This window comes from Anguilla rostrata, chromosome 6 (assembly GCF_018555375.3).
Source record: "Anguilla rostrata isolate EN2019 chromosome 6, ASM1855537v3, whole genome shotgun sequence".
In the NCBI taxonomy this organism is placed as follows: Eukaryota; Metazoa; Chordata; class Actinopteri; order Anguilliformes; family Anguillidae; genus Anguilla; species Anguilla rostrata.
The window spans coordinates 36508367-36527830 of NC_057938.1; the positions used below are offsets into that span (position 1 = coordinate 36508367).

The 19464-nt window shown below is 43.2% G+C and overlaps 1 protein-coding gene across 6 annotated transcripts in view; it reads left to right on the forward strand.

The window, feature by feature from the left end:
• LOC135257046 (estrogen receptor beta-like) overlaps nt 1-19464 on the forward strand; it is a 49705-nt gene extending 30241 nt beyond the window's left edge. For 4 of the 6 annotated variants that reach the window (XM_064339440.1, XM_064339443.1, XM_064339442.1 and 1 more), the window contains 9 exons: nt 2030-2479; nt 3475-3656; nt 5025-5141; nt 5902-6195; nt 8068-8206; nt 13578-13711; nt 16798-17098; nt 17483-17753; nt 19110-19464. In XM_064339440.1, coding sequence (XP_064195510.1) covers nt 2030-2479; nt 3475-3656; nt 5025-5141; nt 5902-6195; nt 8068-8206; nt 13578-13711; nt 16798-17098; nt 17483-17753; nt 19110-19274 — 2053 coding nt within the window. In that variant the 3' untranslated portion in view covers nt 19275-19464. The remainder of the gene's footprint in view (nt 1-2029; nt 2480-3474; nt 3657-5024; nt 5142-5901; nt 6196-8067; nt 8207-13577; nt 13712-16797; nt 17099-17482; nt 17754-19109) is intronic. The other 2 variants (XM_064339445.1, XM_064339444.1) reach the window with 2 other exon arrangements.

Sequence of the window (19464 nt, forward strand, 5' to 3'; positions counted from 1 at the left end):
TCGATAGTCCGTTTGCGGCAATAAATAAATAATAGTTGGAATAGCACAACATTTAAGACGAAGGCAGTCATGCAGTACAGTACTTAACCCTTTATTTTCCTGTGTCTGTGATGGATAGGGAGACAAAGAGAATTGCTGGACATGTTCGATCGGGACTGATGAGCGAAAACAAAGATCCTGCCTTCTGGTAGCGCTTTTGGCCTGTGTGCTGTGCTAGTGTAATCTGCAGATCTGGTAGTGTGAGGGACTAGGACTGCACAGGCTTCAGTTCACAGAAATATAAGCTACTTACATAGAACAGGTACAGATCTTGAATGCCTTTGCAATTGAATTCTGCAGACCAGAGAGAGAGGTGTGGAGTACAATAACATGTCTACAATGCACTGAAGTGTAAAAGTAGAATTTTTACCTTGCAAAATAAATTAAATTAAAATGAAACCAGACCTGGAATATACAATAGATGCACTGCTTCCGTTTTTTGCTGGTTGATAGATATGTGGGGTTCTTTGCCTGCTTATGAGAGCTGAGAGACTTTCGTTAGGACCAGCCGTTGCCAGGCAACATTTACTGAATGACTCAAGGCCCAATATGTACTGGGTGTTAGATGATCCTCCTACTATGTAAACACAATGGCATCACCATGGCAACTTCGAGGCTTGCTAGTGAACAGGAGTGACGTATTGAGACAGTTGTGGTCGTGCAAAATGCTATTCAGAAAAGACATGATTGTGTGATTATCAAATACGACATGATTAAAAAAACAAAAAAAAAAACATTTTTCATTAACTATTTAAAGTAAGATAAATGCACAGACGTGTATCCTTTAATACTTACACTGCACCTCTTAATCAAGCTGATTTTTCCAAAAGTGAAGTTAAATTGTTTGTGTGTTTGCAGACACATCATTAGACATTGTAAATTGTGCACACAACAGGACTTCTCATTTAAGCACTTTTCATTTAATACTTAGGTGCTTAGATAATGCTTTAATTTGAGCAGTTAAATGCGTCTGTCTGGTGCACTTTGAGAGGAAAGTTAAGGCTGGATCTGTGAAAAATGTTGTCCTTTGTGAACAATCCATATACCCAAGCCACTTTATCAACGTTCTAAGATGCTAGAGCCTACACTTGAGTCATCAAACAAATCAACTTAATGCGGTCACATGTGCTGTACTGGTTGATTTGAAGTGTTTGGAATCACACACAGTCTTCTACAACAAAAAAAGTATTTGTTTTTCCAACATAAAATAACTAAAATGTTTAATCAACAGGTTTCAAGCAGAGCTGCTCTAGAAGGGAGATATTCCAACTACATGAATATCTGGTGTCATCATTCAGCTTAAAACAGTACTTGAACTTGATTAACATTCAACTGCTTTGAATATATGTATATAATTGACCTAGCATTTCATCTCACAGTTGGGGTATAGCTTTTCCAACTTGATGCTGGGAAATACTGTAGCCACCATTGTAACCACTTCATTCATATCTATTTAAATGTAGCAAGATTTACCTCTGGGATTAGGCTACCGTAACAGACTTGGTCAGCCGCTAATAATTCGTATCGCAGTGCCAACATCCACAGTATCACTTCCGCACAAAAGCAAGGCTTCACAGATAACTTTGCTAACTTGATGCTGGAAATAATGCTTGAAACCATTTGATCTACACTCACCTTCATGTAGCAAGCAAACATAGTTAACTCAATCGGAAGTTGAGACTCAGGCATTCAATAGAGCCCGCGGGACGGGAGGTGGGAGCTGATAGGCTGTGAGTGAGATGTGCTTCTCTGAAGCGATGGTGCAGAGCACACGGCGATCTTCCATGTTTATTACAAGAGTAAAAAAAAATATTTTGGATTCATTCTGGAACTGGCGGGACAAAATAAGTTGTGGCGGCCAAGATAAACTGTGCGTATGTGTGCCTGCAGTAATCGGTGACTCTATTGACCCCCCCCTTCTCTCTCCTCTGTCGCTTGCTGTTTGTGCCTCTCTCTCTATCTTTCTGTCTCTCTCTCTCTCTCTCTGCAGTAGGATCCCCTTAACACTGAGCCGTGTGGAGGATGACATAGGCTCGGCGGCGGTTTCTGATTGGTCCAGCATGATGGCTGGCTCCTCAGGGCATTGCCCTCAGCTGCTGCGGTGCCAGGAGGCGGACTCCAGCCGAGCGTGCGGGCGCATGCTGTCGCCCATCTACGGTAGTGCCCTGCCTCCCCAGGCCGCCGAGCCCGGCGCCGTCTGCATCCCGTCGCCCTACGTGGAGCGCAGCCACGATTTCGCCGGCCTGGCCCTGTACAGCCCCCCCGTGCTGGGCTTCGGCGGCACCGACAGCCCCTCCCCGCGGCCGGCCTTCCTCTGGCCCCCTCACACCCGCGTGTCCCCGCTCACCCTGCACTGCCACCAGTCCCACCACCCGCGCACCGAGCCCTCCCACACCCCATGGGCGGAGCCTAAGCCCCACTGCGCCCCGCCCAAGAGCAGGTACGTCCTGCGGCCTCTCACAACCCTCAAAAGAAAACGGACTGTTTACTGTGATCGCCAAGTCTTATTAAGAAACAGTACTAAGTTGCAAAACTCCTGATTTGATCAGCTTTATGTAACACTTAAGTTCTCCCTAGGACAGTGTAATCATGTTTTGTAATGTTGGCAAGCTGATGTCATAGGGAACAACTTGGTGTCTCAGCTACAAAGGTTAATCCAGTGTGCAATGCTTAAAGAGATGGCGCAAGCAGGATTCATTGTTGTACTGTTTTGTCATGATTGTGTCTTTATTTAATGTCCTGGTTTTTTCTGTGTATATGAAGAGAGAAGTGCAATAGTTTGGGGAGACTCGTGAACATGGTCTCCTACGCATCACATGTGTATAGCCATTTCACCACTCGCGTTTTGCACGATTGTATATTGTCATTATTACTAAACACACTGAACAATAAATTGCATTCATTTTAACCCGACATTCCTCTTTCAATCTTACCACTGCACACCTAGCAGCTTTTAGGTTCTAACATACACATAGAGCTCAGGATATCTGCACCCCGTAGTCACTTGCCTATACACTAGTGTTATAGCAGGATACACAATCGTTTTTATGCAGGCTACACAAGCCAAAGACATGTTCGCATTTACTGCGCCATCTCTTTACTACCTGGATATGGATAATATTAAATGAATCCCATTCCAGTAGCACCGGGTAAGACTATGCGCATTCCTTCACCACTCAGATACTTCTGCTGCTGGTTTGCGAAGGTTTTTTTTTGCAGTTGATTATCTTGACCTGACGAGTTTTGGTTTCTCACCGTTGGTGACCGCAACACACCGTTTGGTGTATCTGAGGGGTTTCTTACAATGACATCACAATTGCACGCGTCACCTAAAGGCGGACATCGCCACCAAAAGCTGGTTTCTGAGGGCGTTTGCAGCCGACTGTTGCCCCGCGTCACGCTGACTCGTCGCCGCGCTGTCTCCCGGTCCCACAGCGAGCCCGAGGGGTGCCGGGCGCGGGACGGAGAGGAGCTGGGCGCCAGCTCCTCTGCGGGGGGTCCCTCGGAGAGGGTGGACGTGCACTTCTGCGCGGTGTGCGCGGACTACGCCTCGGGGTACCACTACGGAGTCTGGTCCTGCGAGGGGTGCAAGGCCTTCTTCAAGAGGAGCATTCAGGGTACATTCCCGTCTGAGCCCGCACCGCCCCCACCCACACACCCTCCACCAAACACAAGTGTCATGCTCTAAAAGCTGAAATTACAATCAGCGAAAATACACATACACACGTGTGTGTATGCTAAGGCTGTCAAACAGTTAAGGAAATTAGCTGGTTAAATTTTGGCCATTAGTTAAAATACATGACAGATTCATTAGCATTACATCTGTTATTGAAACTGCTTTAAACCCCCTGTTCGCAACCATGTTAGCTGGTTGGCTGTTTGATGCAGTCCAGACAGTTTAGTGCATTTCTGTCCAGTGCATGATTTTAAATCGTTTTTAGAGCCGTTTGCTTAATGTTACATGCCGTGAGTCTAGCTGCGTCAGTTGGGTCATTGGAAGTTTGCCCTCAACCGTTTTCATTTTAGCAGACAAATGGATGAAGGGATGCTTTGCTTGTATTTTATCATGTAAACTGATAGGCAATAACAGCTTCTTGTGTTGACACCTTGAGTTAAGAAATTATGTTCTGTTAAATCCCTGTTAGTTGCAACTGTCACCACTATTCCTCTGTTTTAAGTCCGCCAATATAAAGATACAGTATTTGTGTTTTGTGGGTTCTGCCCTTTGCTTTGCGGTTACCCCCACCCCACCACCCCCCACCCCACCAGGGTTACATATCTGACCGGATTTCAGAAAGCGGGAGTTGGACTGAAAGCCATTAGATTCTGCTGTGTTTTAGTTTCTCTCACAGGGCAGCGCAGAAGCTCATTTCTCACTGCCGGAATTCTTCTGCTTACAATACTTACACTTGGGAAAAAATCTGTTCTGTCTTTCTGAAACCGCAACTTTAAAACTGCCAAAGCAATTGAAGTTGCCAGGAGCTGTCACATCACAGGGACTTGTTATGTAGCTAATTTGCCGTGTGCAAGCATAGCCAGGTTTCCTCAGTGATCAGCATGATGACCAGATGACATTTCCACTTTCCCCCCATCAAAATGACTAATAATTTAGTATGCTATCAATGGATTGTTTTGTGGGGGGTTTCATACCGCAAAGTGCAAATCTAATGGTAGCATTGACAAAATATTGCATCGGGTTAGTTTAGGTTTACAAATCAATGTAGTTTATGCCTCTTTGTTTTGAATCCTTGTTATTCAAGAGGAATTGGTTTGTTAGTCATTGTGTAGTTGCTCTTTGTTTTCTCTGTAACTTAATTCTATTGCTGCTAGTTTTGCCTTGATTATAATTAATGTTTTCTTTAAGTGCATTCTGGGAAACTAACGCTGGCAACAACCTCAAGAATGAGGTTAGATTTGATTTTAAGATAATATCTGAGATTCTGCACTAAAGAAATCTGTACTCTCAACTTTTCCATGGAAACCAGGGCACAATGAATATATCTGCCCAGCGACCAACCAGTGCACTATTGACAAGAACCGGCGCAAGAGCTGCCAGGCATGCCGTCTTCGGAAGTGCTTTGAAGTGGGCATGATGAAGTGCGGTATGTCCTTCTCTCGTATTTCTATCTTTGCTTTCTGGGCCGATCCATCCAGAATTTTCCTCTGTTATTATCTTCACAGACAGACAGGTGAACAAAAACACAGGGTTGACCGCTTAATCTCGGCTCTCCCTGTTCTCCCATTCTCATTAGTTCTGCAGCCACAGAGGCACACAGTTCCAGGTTACAGATTGCTTTAAAGCCGCTTTTCCACCGCATGGTCCCCGTTCGACTTGACTCTACTCGACTTTTTTGGTTTTCCATCAGGCAAAATTTGTGGTACCTGGTACTTTTTTGGTATCACCTCCGTCGAGGTTCCAAGCGAGCTGAGGCGATACCAAAAGGTGATGTGAAAACACTGCAGACCACTGATTGGTCAGAGCAATGCGTTTCATGTGGCATCACTAATGACGACCAACTACATTGACGCGGGTACTATCTGCAGTGGAAAACGAAATACCTGGTACCAAAAGCGAGTAGAGTCGAGTCGAGTTGAGCCGGTACCAAGCGGTGGAAAAGCGGCTTAAGAGTTGTGATCCCAGGCAGACATGAAGGGATCCCTTTACATGTTTGATCCCTTGCCTGTTGAAAGGATCCAATCAGGTCACTAAGCGACCTGAAACTTGGAACCGCAGGCCTCTGTGGTCACAGAGCTAATGAGGAGGCGGCTAACATTCTCGTTTGCTCCGGCTGGCTCCCGTTACACGTTGGATTGCGTTGAAAGGGGGGAGTTTTATCGCGCGTCTCCTTTCTGCCGAGGCAGGCATGCGGCGGGAGCGCGGGACCTATCGGACTGGGCAGTTCCAGCGCCCGCCCCGAGCGCGGTGCTCCCGGGGGACCGGGACGGAGGCCTGCGTCCGACGGACCAGGGAGCTCGGCCCGTCCGTGCTCACGCCCGAGCAGCTGATCTCTCACATCATGGAGGTGGAGCCGCCCGCCATCTACCTGATGGAGGAGGTGCAGAAGCCCTTCACCGAGGCCAGCATGATGATGGCCCTCACCAGGCTGGCTGACAAGGAGCTTGTCTACATGATCAACTGGGCCAAGAAAATCCCTGGTGTGTGTGCGCCTATGGTGTTTCTTGTGTACAGAAAGTCTGTCTGTATAAGTGTGCATATGTGTGTTTGTGTATGTCTTTGCATGTTCGCACATATTTGCATGTTTGCATGTGTGTTTGTGGCTGTGTGTTTTAGAATGAGTTTCTTATGAAATGGACATCAACTCACCCTTGAAGAGGTTACTTGGAGCATATTTATACATTAGGACAAAATAGCCATCAACAGGACAGGAGAGAGGAGGCAGTTAGGAATACGATATTCCTTAGGAAAACTTTTGATTCTTTGGCAGCTCAAATATCCTGACTGCTGCACAGCTCACTAGCTGTTATTGGCTTGGATTTTATTGCCAAAATGACAGTCAATGAGAGTCACTGCGAAATGTCCAGGCTCTGATACTATAAAGAGAATTTGTGTGTGGGTCAATACCTTGTCTCCTGGGACAGGTATTGTTCTTGCTTTAGTTGGCCTAATAGAGCATGCTTCACTTTTGCTGTCTGCGGGGAATTGGGGTAACTACAGACAGAGTGAAAATACAGTTCAAGATTTTGGGAAAAGTGTTATATATTGTAGCACTGCTTTAAAAAGTTTTCTACACTCAGGTACATTGCCTGTAGGTGGTGTTGTGTTTTTGTCTATTTTTTGTCTTTTGACTGAATGTGTGTCTGTGATTGTGAAAGTGTATATGTGTGTGTTTTTATGTTTGTTTACTAAACGTGTTTGGGTATGTGCGTGTGTGTGAGTGATAGTTTGTGTTGGTCTGTAAACACAGTTCAGTTCGTAAGCATTTGGACAGTGATATGAATAGTTAATTTGGCTCTGTTCTCCAGCTCATTGGATTTGAAATGAAACTGCGGTTAAAGTGCGGTCTGTCAGCTATAATTTGCGGGTATTTACAAGAATAACAACTGAACCATGTATGAATTGCAGAACTTTTTATTAAGCACAGTCCCCTCTTTTTGAGGGACCAAAAGTAATTGAGCAATTGGCTGCTCAGTGGTATCTTGGCAGGCTGTGTGTTGTTGCATCATCATAGTTCATGCAAAGGAAAGCTAACAAAAAGTGGAATGTTCTTGACTGGCCAAGTCAATCACCTGACCAGAATCCAACATGCATTTCACTTGCTGAAAACTGGACTGAAATCCCTTAAACAAACAGGGACTGAAGATTCCTCCAGCACAGGCCTGGCAGAGCATGACCAGGAAAGCTACCCAGCGTCTGGCAATGTCTATGGGTCACACACTTGAAGCCGTCATGCAGCTTTATTTAATATTGTAATAATATTATTATTTTATATTATGTCCAATTTTGGTCCCCTAAAATGAGGGGGTATGTATAAAGGGGCTGCAGTTCCTACATAGATCACTGGATATGTATGTAAATACCCTTAAATTAAAGTTCAGTCTAAACTTTGACCTTATATTAATTTCAAATCCAATGTGCTGGAGTACAGAGCCAGAACAATAAAAATTGTGTTACTGTCCAAATACCTATGGGCTGTGCTGCATGAATGCGGTTCTGTTTTGTTACAAGTATGGAAGCATGTGGGCCATACTTTCGTAGTAGTGTTGTATCAGTATTTCAGTCTCAGCTTGTGCATGTTTCAGTATGTGAGAGAGACATTCTCAGTGCCTGAGCTAGTTTTAGTGTGAATTTTTATCTTCGTCTTAGTTCAGTGTGTTTGTCTGAGTGTATCAGTGAGCCAGTCTCAGTGTTGGTACACGTTACTGTCAGTGTGTTCGCCTCTGTGTATCCCTAGCTTAGCCTGTGTGTATTAGTCTCAGTGTCGGTTTCCATGTTTAAGTGTGTCAACATCAGTCTTTGTTGGTCAGTATTCAGTCTTGGTCAGTGAAAGTCTTTGTATGTGCACTCAGGTTTTGTGGAACTCGACCTATTTGACCAGGTGCACCTGCTGGAATGCTGCTGGTTGGAGGTGCTGATGGTGGGTCTGATGTGGAGGTCTGTTGACCACCCTGGGAAACTCATCTTCTCCCCGGACCTCATCCTCAAGGTGTCTGCAGCTCTCCTAGCTTGTGTGTGCTGTGTGCCAGTTCGTGTGGCGCAGTGAACGCGCTTGTAACCGAAGTCAGTTAACGTAAGATGCTTTGTACTGAGCATATTACCGCTGCTTCGTACATGATAAATAGTACAGTGCTACTAGTGTGTAGTCCTGATGGTTCAAATGCCATAATGTATGTATGTAAGTTCCATGTTCAGGTATTTTGAGCCAAAGTCCCTGCACAGATGTTGCTTGGAGCAGATAACTGCCTGTCTGCTTCATCAGTTAGCACCATCCACTTTATAATTTCAAAAGATGAATGACTCCTTACTATTGTGCTTTCTTCCTTATTATTTTTCTACCACCTGGGGTGTGGCAAGTGAATATCATTAGGAATGCTCTCAAAAACCGCCTGACTTCAACAGTTTATCCAAAAGGGAGGACACGGTTTCTGCTGCTACAAAGGTTTTAAAGGGAGGGTAGCAAAAAGCTTGGGGATTGTTTTCCTTTTCTGTACTTTAGTGAGACTACTTTTAGACTCCTCCTCTCTGCTTTTCTCTACTTAAAAGAAGTGAAATGGGGTGGCTGGCTAGCCCACTGGTTAGAATCATGAGTGAGCACCACAGTCTCGGATCGAATTCAACCCGTGACAGTGCTGACTGACTGTGGCTGGGAACCCCACAGGGGCGGTGTACAGTTGGCTTTGCGTCGCCCAAGGGGATATAAGGGAGGGATTCAGTTGGCGGGGATAACCGTGTTCATTGCTCCAGCAACCCCTTTTTGTCACCTGGGCGCTCATGGCTTTCTGTCTGAGCATCCGTTTGATTGGGTCTCCTCCGCCCTCACTCTGTGTGTGTGTGGGTTGTGGCAGCAGTGTGAAAAGAAGCAGCTGGCTAACAGTGCGTGTTTCAGAGGAGAACTGTGAGTTGTCGTCACTCTTCTGAGCAGGGGCTGTATATGAGCATGTTGGTAAACAGCTCACAAGTTGGTCATTTAGATGCCATTGGGATTGCAGATTGCAATTTTTTAATGGAAAGAAAGAAGAGAAACAAACCATATAGTACCACAGGCATTTGAAGAAGGCCAAAACTCTAAAACCCTCACAAAACAAAGGCTATGGAGAGGTTAAAACACAGTGTTGCTTACAAAAATCATTGAGTTGAGAACAGCCAACGTTTGGCCCATTTCTAAATAATAAAGTTAAATTAATAATTGCTTATACGTCTAAAAACAGGCAAGTAAATGTTTGTATCCTTAGCAGATGCCCTTATCCAGTGCAACTTGCAAATCATATGTTTTATTTGTTTTTACATGTAATACTGCTGTAAAAGTTTCACCAATTGTATGAAGGAAATTCAGTTCAAGTGCCTTGCTCATAATTACAACTGCACTGGCTCTCTTGGGCTTTGAATCTCCAACCTCTGAGCTGCAACCCCAGGTCCTTAAGTTTGCAGATCAGACTGATAAACAGTTACGAGCTGCTTTGGGGAAATTAGTGAATGCTTCTCAGAAAGGAACGTTTGAGAAACGCACCACAGCGGAAAATGCTCCACTATTAGCAGATTTTTACAAGCTTGCTGCAGATGAAGGAAATGTACAAGGTTGCAGGAAACCACAATGCCTTTGGACTGCATGGCTGCTGACAGGCCAGAGATAACATCCTGAATTAAAATAATATGACCTTGAATTTGACTCACAATAGAACACACTCCTATTTATTCATGTACTTATTGTTTTTTTCTTTGGTTGACTAAGTCCTGTATTTCAGTCAAATGGTGGTCTTTTGAAGAGCTTCTATGTACAAAATGCATTCATAATGGTTAATAATGGCTACTTAGCAAACAAACTAAATTCATAGAAACAGTCAGACCACTTGGTTTTACCTTGCTGTGTGCTCTGACCTAGGCTCAGCTGTCTGGCTCACTCAGTGGGTTTACATGATGTTTGAAAAAGTCAATTTATTGTATTAGTCTGGCTAAAACTGGACTTTTAAAAATCATGTAAACATCGTAGTCCGACTGAAATCGTACGAAGTCAAATTTTTCAAGGTCGGACTAACATACCTAGATACCCCGGTTCGGGGTTGATCTACTACGGCATGTATACGCATCAATCGGACTACAATTGGCCTAGGTGTTCTGCGCATGTTCCGTAATTTACATAGCAACTTTACGCTCACGGTGTCCAAGCGGAATCGATAACGTTTCAGAACATATATAACTTTAAAAGATTTAATTCAATCTTCGACTGGAACTTTTGCCGTTTATTGAGGGTGTGACTGAAAATTTCGGTGCCACTGACTATAATCGAATGTTTTTCACATTTCACGTTCGATTGAGCAAGTAGCCTGCCATTCAAAATCATTTTTATGGGTTAGTGCTGTCTGATTGTACTTTACATTAACCTTGTACGGCGATCAATAAAGGCTAACAGCATGGTACCACTTAATTGTTGTCACTTTTATCAGCACTGTAATGAACTTAAAAAAAAAGGTGATAAACCTTTTCTGTGAGAAATGCGTTGTTGAGCTCATGCGAATACACTGCTGGCGACATTCTAAAGCTCCATTTTGCCCTCCCTGGTGACATGGCGAAAAAAACACATTTCTGGACGGACAAGGAGACCAACTTCATGCTATCGCAATTAAAGGAGTTAAATATCCTAAAATACATGGATGGAAGAAAAATGCAGAATGACAAACTATTAAAAAAAGTTGCGACGATATTGGAGGAAGCAGGATTTATAAAAAGCCTTAGTCAGACACACCTCGGTCAATAATGTGATTCTTTCCGAGTCATGTATATTGGGACAAAGACAATAATCCAATTAAATCTCATCTTTGGCCAAATCGAGCTATTAATATAGCTCGATTTCAACTGTGCATGTTATCGTACTGACTGTAAATCAGGCTTGTAAGCAGTAGTTTGCTGTTATTTGCATGCGGATAAAAGGAGTCACAGCATCCCAGCTTTCATTATCAACGTTTACAAAGGAATTTCACTGGGAAGTGTGAAGTGAGGGAACTCATGTCTTCGACCAACAGCCTCAAACACAGACACGCATTGAGACATCATTTCAGCTAAAATAAAGCTGTAAACTATGTTCAAAAGCTATGTAAATTAGCTTGAAAAAGACAACACTAATGTTACTGTGATGTATAAGGGTTTCCAAACAGGAGTACACGATGGGTAGATCATAGAGCGAGTCAATTATTTCAGGTAAAAGCTTGCTTTTACTCGGCACTGGAATGTCTACTTGAGATAATTTTTTTCACTGTTTGCAAGGAAAGGAGTTGCTTTTTTAGAGAAATGGCACTTTTAACATTTGAAATTCTATTTACGTACATAGAAATGCTTGTTTTCAAATGCTCCTGGAAACACTTTCAGCTCAGTGGAAATAATGCATAATGAATAATGACTTTTTCTAGGCTGTATACAAAGACCAGATTGATTTCTTAGGGATCAGTAGAGGATTTAAGTGATATCAAAAACATCACTGTAGTATTATCTGTTGTAAAATACCATAATCATAAGCCTGAGGTGTCAATTTCAGCCCTCCTTTGGGGGAGGGGACTGCCTTGTTATTTTTTATCTCTTATGGTTGACCGCAATTGGGTTTTTTTCATCAAAATGTGAAGATTCTAAGCTTTACAATGATGTAGGTGTTACAGCAGTGCACCTTGAATCAGTGTGCTATTTCAGACAAATCAAGTGGAAAATTTTACTTTAGTTTCAGGAACTGCTGTTGTTTCTTTTCCTGGTACTTAAACAGAAACAAATATTAAATTGCTATTTCTGTTTTTTGTGTCATTATTTTGAACCCCAGCTATAAGAGTGTGAACAAGAGAGCAGAGAACTAGGGGCCAGTTTTACTAAACCTTTTGCGACTATTTTCAGATGCAGATATGACGCATTCTGTGCCAGAAACATGCACCTTATGTGTCAAAGAGACGCACGGGGCTAGAAGCACAGTATGCGTGTGATCTACGTGAGCCATCACAAGGTGTGCTTCTCTCCTTAATGTATATGCTTATAAGGGAGGACCACGTAAATAATGGACAGAGATATTACAGGTGTGGCTGATTATGTATTGTCAAATTTATTTAATATATAAATCATTATTTATTAATCATTCTTTATTTATTAGCACAATAATTGAGGTTTGGTTTTTACATGAAATTTCTCTGCCTCTAAAGAGCAGGCATAAATCAGGGCATAAGCAAGACACCGGTATAGTCCCCCTAATCATCAAACGGTACAGATTATTAATATAAATTATTAATTCATTATTGTAGCCAAGCAATAAAGGCTGGGTGTTTGTCACTGGAAATATTAGCTAAAGACACGGTGCAGTCACAGCAAAGTTGTTAATCGCAGAAAACTGAAACAAGATCTTGAAACAAACAAGTGCTTGAAGTTTCAAAAAAATCAGTAAACAGTTGCTGCTAGTAGCTAAATAATATGAATAAATGTGTCGGTAGGCTGGTGCATTAAATCACGTTTGTCCATCATGGAAAGACCTTGCTTTTTCTCTTTAACAGAACGTTGTTAGAAACAGGGCATACAGAGCATGCTTAAATTGCAGTACTAAAATAATAAAACACAGGGTTTCTGTTCGTCTTTATTTATTTAAAGCCAGATTTGGTACATGTTGTGAGGATTTGAGCACCTGTTTTCACTAACAGTGTTACCTAAGCAACAGGGAGCACTCAAAAAATCACGGAAAGCAGAAATACGGTGAAATTCACAGCACTGCCAAAAAATGAAATCTGTGACACCTGTGCCTTCTGTGACAAACACTCCACCATAGAAATAATTACTCTTCAAGAGAAATAAAAGATGACCTATAACCTGCCACACAACATTACTATTCCTTCCTCTGAATAGTCAAACTCCTTGCAACACTACAATATCTAGCATCTGGATTCATTCCATTGCAATTGCCACCACAGCTGGAACATACACATTTTGTTCTGTGCTGTCCATAATGCCGGATTGCCTACACTCTAACATGGCACCAGAAGATTCACCAATTTCCCCACATCCAATGAAGATGCACGGTGCAATGTTCTGTGTTAAATCTATGGTCACCATCACAAAGTTCTGTGTTCTTCCTGACTTGTTTGCACCGATAGAGAAGATTTTCTCTCCAAAGAAAAAGGTGATAGGTGAAATCACTGGTAGCACACAATAGCCCAGCCATTTAGGGATCATTGTTACCTCACCCAATGGTAAATGAGTAGGCTGTCAGGACTGACCACTGCTCGAAAGGTGGAGAGCTGCCATTTCATGTGCCAGGCTGAATGGCCTGTTCTTGTCTGTAGATGCTTTGATTTTCTAATATTTGTATGTTCTACTGTAATGACATCAGTTTCTTCGGTGGCAGGGATGAGGGCAACTGTGTGGAGGGGATCATGGAGATCTTCGACCTGCTGCTGGCTGCCACCTCCAGATTCAGGGAGCTGAAACTACGGCAGGAGGAGTTTGTCTGTCTGAAAGCCATGATCCTCCTCAACTCCAGTGAGTTCCCCCCAGTGTGGCCTTTGTTTTCTCCTTGACCCACCCATTCCTCTTGAGTACTTTCACCGTTGGACCCCAAAATGAGGTGGGGCCACATCGTGGCTTCATAATCAACTCGTTTCCATCCCCATTTCTGTGATACCCCAAGCTCTGGGCCTGAGTTAAATAATTACGTTCTGAGTTGGCTCGACATCTGAAGAAAGCAAGGTGTACCTGGCATGTATCAGTCTTTGTCTTTGAAATTTCTAAACAAAACTTTTTGCTCAGCTTGTCAAAATGTATTGGCTACTGAAGAAAATCTGAAGAGTTTAGCATGACAGTTACCCAGCTAACAATTTTAGTTTTAAGTGTCAATCAGAACAATCCTGAAACTGTTTTGGGAATATTCTGAGCCTAACATTATCTTACAACTAAATGGGGATCTTAGCATAATCTTCCCCATTGTTTAGGAAACAGGTTGTGTTAGCACCTGACCTGTATGCAGGAGGTTGCTGGGTCAAATCCCATGCAGGATTAAACTTGAGCAAAGGTGCATAACCTGAACTGTGGCTGTACATCTTTTCAGCTTTGAAAATGCTAAATGCATATACTAAGTAAATTAATAATAATAAATTTATAAATATGTGAATTCATTAATACAGAAATATCTGCTCCCAAAACTTAATGGTTTCATATATGCCATTTTACACCTGTTTTAAATATAGAAAATGATTTACATTGAGAAAGAATGAAAGAATATAGTATCTGTATAGTTTCTCTGTATATTTTTTAACTTATATTTGGAAATAATGACATGCATGTGTTTCAAGTATGAGAGCTAAATGAAATAACAGCTCCAAAAACTAGCTTTGAGGTCCAACTAAATTCAAACAGTGGCTGGTTTTATATTTGAAATGAGAAAAATGAAACCTGCATAACTTGCAATGGTGGAGCATCCAGGGGTCAGAAGGTAAAAGTCCTGTTTTTTTTCACCCATGAACTGAGCCAGCTGATTTCACTAATTAGTTCTAACTCCTGGCTGAAGAATTGTGCTAATTAGCAAATCCAGGTTGTTGGAACAAAGTACTGGGGAGTACTTTTGCTTTCTGAATGTGGATTTTCCACCTCCAACAACTTGTAGTGCCAATGTTCCCTGCCCCACTGGGAGCACTTGAGTCATGGCGTATTTGAGTGAAGTTGGAAGTGCCTCAAAACCTTGGAGGTGAGGGGGGGAGTGGGGGCAGGGAAACATTGTCCTCCCCGCTGTCTCCGCGCGGAACGGCCTCCACCCGCGCGCGTTTCATCTGTGGCCAGATCGCAGTCCAGTGCCTTTGCCTTTGCGAAAGATAGAAAAGAACGAGAGAGAAACTCCGGAAAGCGTGCTGATAGCAGAGGCTGCGCCCGCATTGCTGGGCGTTGTGGCGTTCAAGGTCTCTGCGGCAGGTAATCAGACGGATAGTCTGGAATTTTGGACGTCAAACACATTGCTGTTTGGCAGTAATACTGCTGCAGCGGGGATGTGGAACGGGGATTGTGATTACAAGGAAACAGGTTTGATACCTGGCCAGAGTACTGCAGTAACCTGATACTGTAGAACTGAATCTACAGTACTTTTGTCTAGACAAATACCCAGTTTTTTAAATGAATCGCAATGGGCAAAGTAATTACTATATAATAATAATAATAATAATAATAGTATTATTATTTATATTTTATTTTGTTATTATTATTTGTAATAATAGTCATAGTCTTATTGTCTGGATCTTCCTCTTCTTGTTATTCTTCATCTTATAATTCTTCATCTTATCATTATTATTATTATTATTATTAACTAAAGAGAACCTCTTGGTGCCCCAGCTCTGTTGGAGTAGTTCAGGAATGTTCCATAGGGGCAACCCTGGGCCAGTGGGTGCAGACAGTTTGAAGTATAATCTCAGGACAGGAGTAAACAGAGTTGGGGTATAATATCAGGACTGGAGTAAACAGAGTTGGGGTATAATATCAGGACTGGAGTAAACAGAGTTGGGGTATAATATCAGGACTGGAGTGAGCAAAGTTAGGGTATAATCTCAGGACCGGAGTAAACAGAGTTAGGGTATAATCTCAGGACCGGAGTAAACAGAGTTGGGGTATAATCTCAGGACTGGAGTAAACAGAGTTGGGGTATAATCTCAGGACCGGAGTAAACAGAGTTAGGGTATAATCTCAGGACGGAGTAAACAGAGTAAGGGTATAATCTCAGGACTGGAGTAAACAGAGTTGGGGCATAATCTCAGGACTGGTGTGAACAGAGTTGGGGTATAATATCAGGACTGGAGTGAGCAAAGTTAGGGTATAATCTCAGGACCGGAGTAAACAGAGTTAGGGTATAATCTCAGGACTGGAGTAAACAGAGTTTGGGGTATAATCTCTATAATCTCAGGACTGGAGTGAGCAGAATGGGGTGTATGATGTTTAGAGCCAGAGTGAGCAGATTGGGGTATAATTTTAGGGCTGGAGTGAACAGGTTGGGGTATAATCTCAGGGTTGGATTGAAGAGAGTAAGGTATACTATCAGGACTGCAGTGAACAGATTGGGGTATAATCTCATAGCCAGAATGAGCAGATGGGGGTATAATCTCAGGGTTGGAGTGAGCAGATAAACCGGCAGTGCAGGTTCGGCCTTTGCTCTATTTCTCCCCCCCGCTTTCAGTTCACTGCATCAAACGTACACTGAGCTGCGGCCAGGAGCTCTTTGAGGACGACCATAATTCTGTGTGGAAATGGAGAGTTGCAGAGTGGGCTGCGTTGAGGGACATAACTCAGGATGTCTGCATGCTTAGCAGGAACACTGTGCAACCGCTCAGGAATCCTTCACAAAAGTATATACTTCACCCTCTCTCCAATTCCCCATTTCAGTTTCTTGCTATGAAATTCATTGAAAATATTATGATTGAAATATGATTGACATGCAGACAAAATAAAAACAACATATTTCTAATGTGTACTTCTTTGTCTTCTGTTTGTTTCATTTGTATGTCCTTGTTTGTGTGCATGTTTTCTGTGTGTGTCTGTGTGTGTGTGTGTGTCCACCTGTATGTTTGTATTTGTGTTTGTGTGTGTGCAAGTGTGTCTCTGCCTCGTTTGTGTCTATTTGAATAAATGTGTGGCTGTTTTTGTGTCTTTCTCCTTTGTATCTGTGTGTGCCTATGTGTGTCTGTGCTTGTGTGTGTGTGTGTTTGCAGACATGTACCTAGTCTCTCCTAACAGTGAGGAGGTGCTGCAGAGCCGGAACAAGCTGCTGTGCCTTCTGGACGCCGTGACCGATGCTCTGATCTGGGCCATCGCCAAGACTGGCCTCAGCTTTCAGCAGCAGTCTGCCCGGCTGGCCCATCTCATCATGCTGCTGTCACACATCCGCCACATTAGGTGTGTGTGTGTGTGGTCTCTGTTTGCGGTCTGTGTGTGGTCTGTGTGTGTGGTCTGTGTGGTGCGGAGTGTGTGTGCTTGTGTATGTGTGTGTGTGTGTGTGCATGTGTGTCTGCGCCTGTGTCTGTACGTATTTGTGCCTGTTCCCTCTACTCCTTGTTTCAGTTCTTAACTAGCCCAGGCATTGATACATTGTATCTGAAGGCCCTATGCGAGCCCCATACTCAGATATGTAGGTTCTATAAGAAATGTGTCTGTTATAAGCATTTAGCAAATAAAGTAGCTGAACCAGTTAATCCATGGAAATTTCGTGACATTAACCCAGCACAGGTTAGGAGCACGCCTCTTAGAACCTGCATTTCTCTTATCTCTTCCTGCCTGCAGTAACAAAGGCATGGACCACCTGCACTCCATGACGATGAAGAAGATGGTGCCTCTGTATGATCTCCTCCTGGAGATGCTGGACGCCCATATAATGCACAGCAGCCGCATATCCAACCCCATCCCCCCTGGCCCTGGCCCTGGCCCCGCCCCTCGTGACAGCGGCCCCTCCCCCCAGCCACCTCCGGACCATGGCCCCGACCACTTGAACCGTGGCCCCTCCCCCCAGACACCAGCATCCGCGCGGATGACCCCGAGCCCTACCTCCCCAGCCGTGAGTAACCCTCTCAGAGGCCATGTGGCTGCAACGTCTTGAGAGCCATGCCCCTCTCATGAACTTCTTAATATGTTGTCATCACCATTCCCTGATGCTGTAATCAGTACTTAGATAAATTGTGGAAACACACTGCTTCGAGAAAACAAGACAAAACACGTTTAAAATTGTCATCCGTGCCCTTTTTACTGTTTTTTCTTGCAGCCATTTTAATCTGTATTCAAAACAGTTATCTTCTTGACCACTAGTGATAATGACATTATGGGACCATCAGTAATTTGAAATGAAATATTCAAGCCATAAAAAAGAATGGTTTTCTTGTCATGAATAATATCATTTTATGTAAAACAAAAAAAAAAATACTGGACAAAGAAATAGATGTTCAAGCTGATTATAAAATTCCCAACAGAAAGATACATTAGGATGCTCTTATGTAGGTATAAACTAGTACATATACTGTAGGAAAAACACAAATGCTAATTATTTCTTCATTTTTGTTTTATGTTGATATTACATTTATTACATTCTTGCATTAACGGCAAACTATGCAGGATTTTTTAGCCTTGCTGTGGTCCTGTGTTTGCAATTAAAGAGGTCTCCTCCTCCTAACGTAGCTGGATGGATATCTAGAGGTAACGTTATTTACAGGTAAAACAAAGACAAGCAAACTCCACATCAGTTTTCATCCTCTTGGCAAGATTCAGCTGACGACACAGAGGAAAATTAATTCCAAGATGAACTAGTTCTTGAACAAATCCTGTCAGCTTATCTTTTTGCTTTGCTGCATCTGGGCTTCTTCACTAGCTAGCTAGCAAAAAACACTCCACTGAAATCTGATCCCAAACCACAAGATGTGTAGCCACACCCACCCCGCCCCACACAGAAAAGAATGACACACCTAGAAACGTCCAGAACACATTTTGGAATAACAAATACAATAGTTCACAAATTTGGCAAAAGTGCACAGAGTGCCAGTGCATCGTAGATATGCCCTGGCATGGTTATTTTATAATATTTTCAAGATAAAAATCCTGCATGGTATGCTTTTGATCATCAAAATCTGTTAATATAAATGCAGTGTTTCCATAATTTGTGCCTACCGTACGTGAACCACTGATATTACTGCCCTGAAACGGGAGAATGGAGGCCATGGAAAATAGTTGAGACTTTACAGAAGCAGCAGTCAGCCTGCTTTAGATCTGTAGCTGCTCTGAGTTTACAATTGAAGTGTGATATTTTGAAAGGTGACCAGATTTCCTGTTCTGACTCTTTCTTCCTTCTTTCTCTCGCTGTCCTTTTCTCCTTCTCCCTTCTTCCCTCCCTCTTACGTTTCCCTCTTTTTTCCCCTGAGAGCAGCTTGTAACCCAGAGCATACCCATGGCAACTTCTGGGAGCGTCAGCGTCGAGAGCAGCACTGTGGAGAGCAGTGTGCCAGAGACTCTAGAGCCTGAGTGTTTGGCTGACGTCCCACCACAGAAGGTCCCAACAACATCCTGGGGTCGAGACTCAGGCCCGCCCTGAACCAACCCCACCTTTCCCAAGAACCACCTGGGTTCCGTTGACCCACAGGAACCTGGGAGCTGGTGCACCTTCTCAAAACAAAGGAACTGTGGGGAACTGGAGGGGGGAATATCAATCCATTTGCCATTTCTACAAATCACCAAGGTCTTCTTTGTGAAATCTGTCCTGTTAATACAAAACCGAATCCATC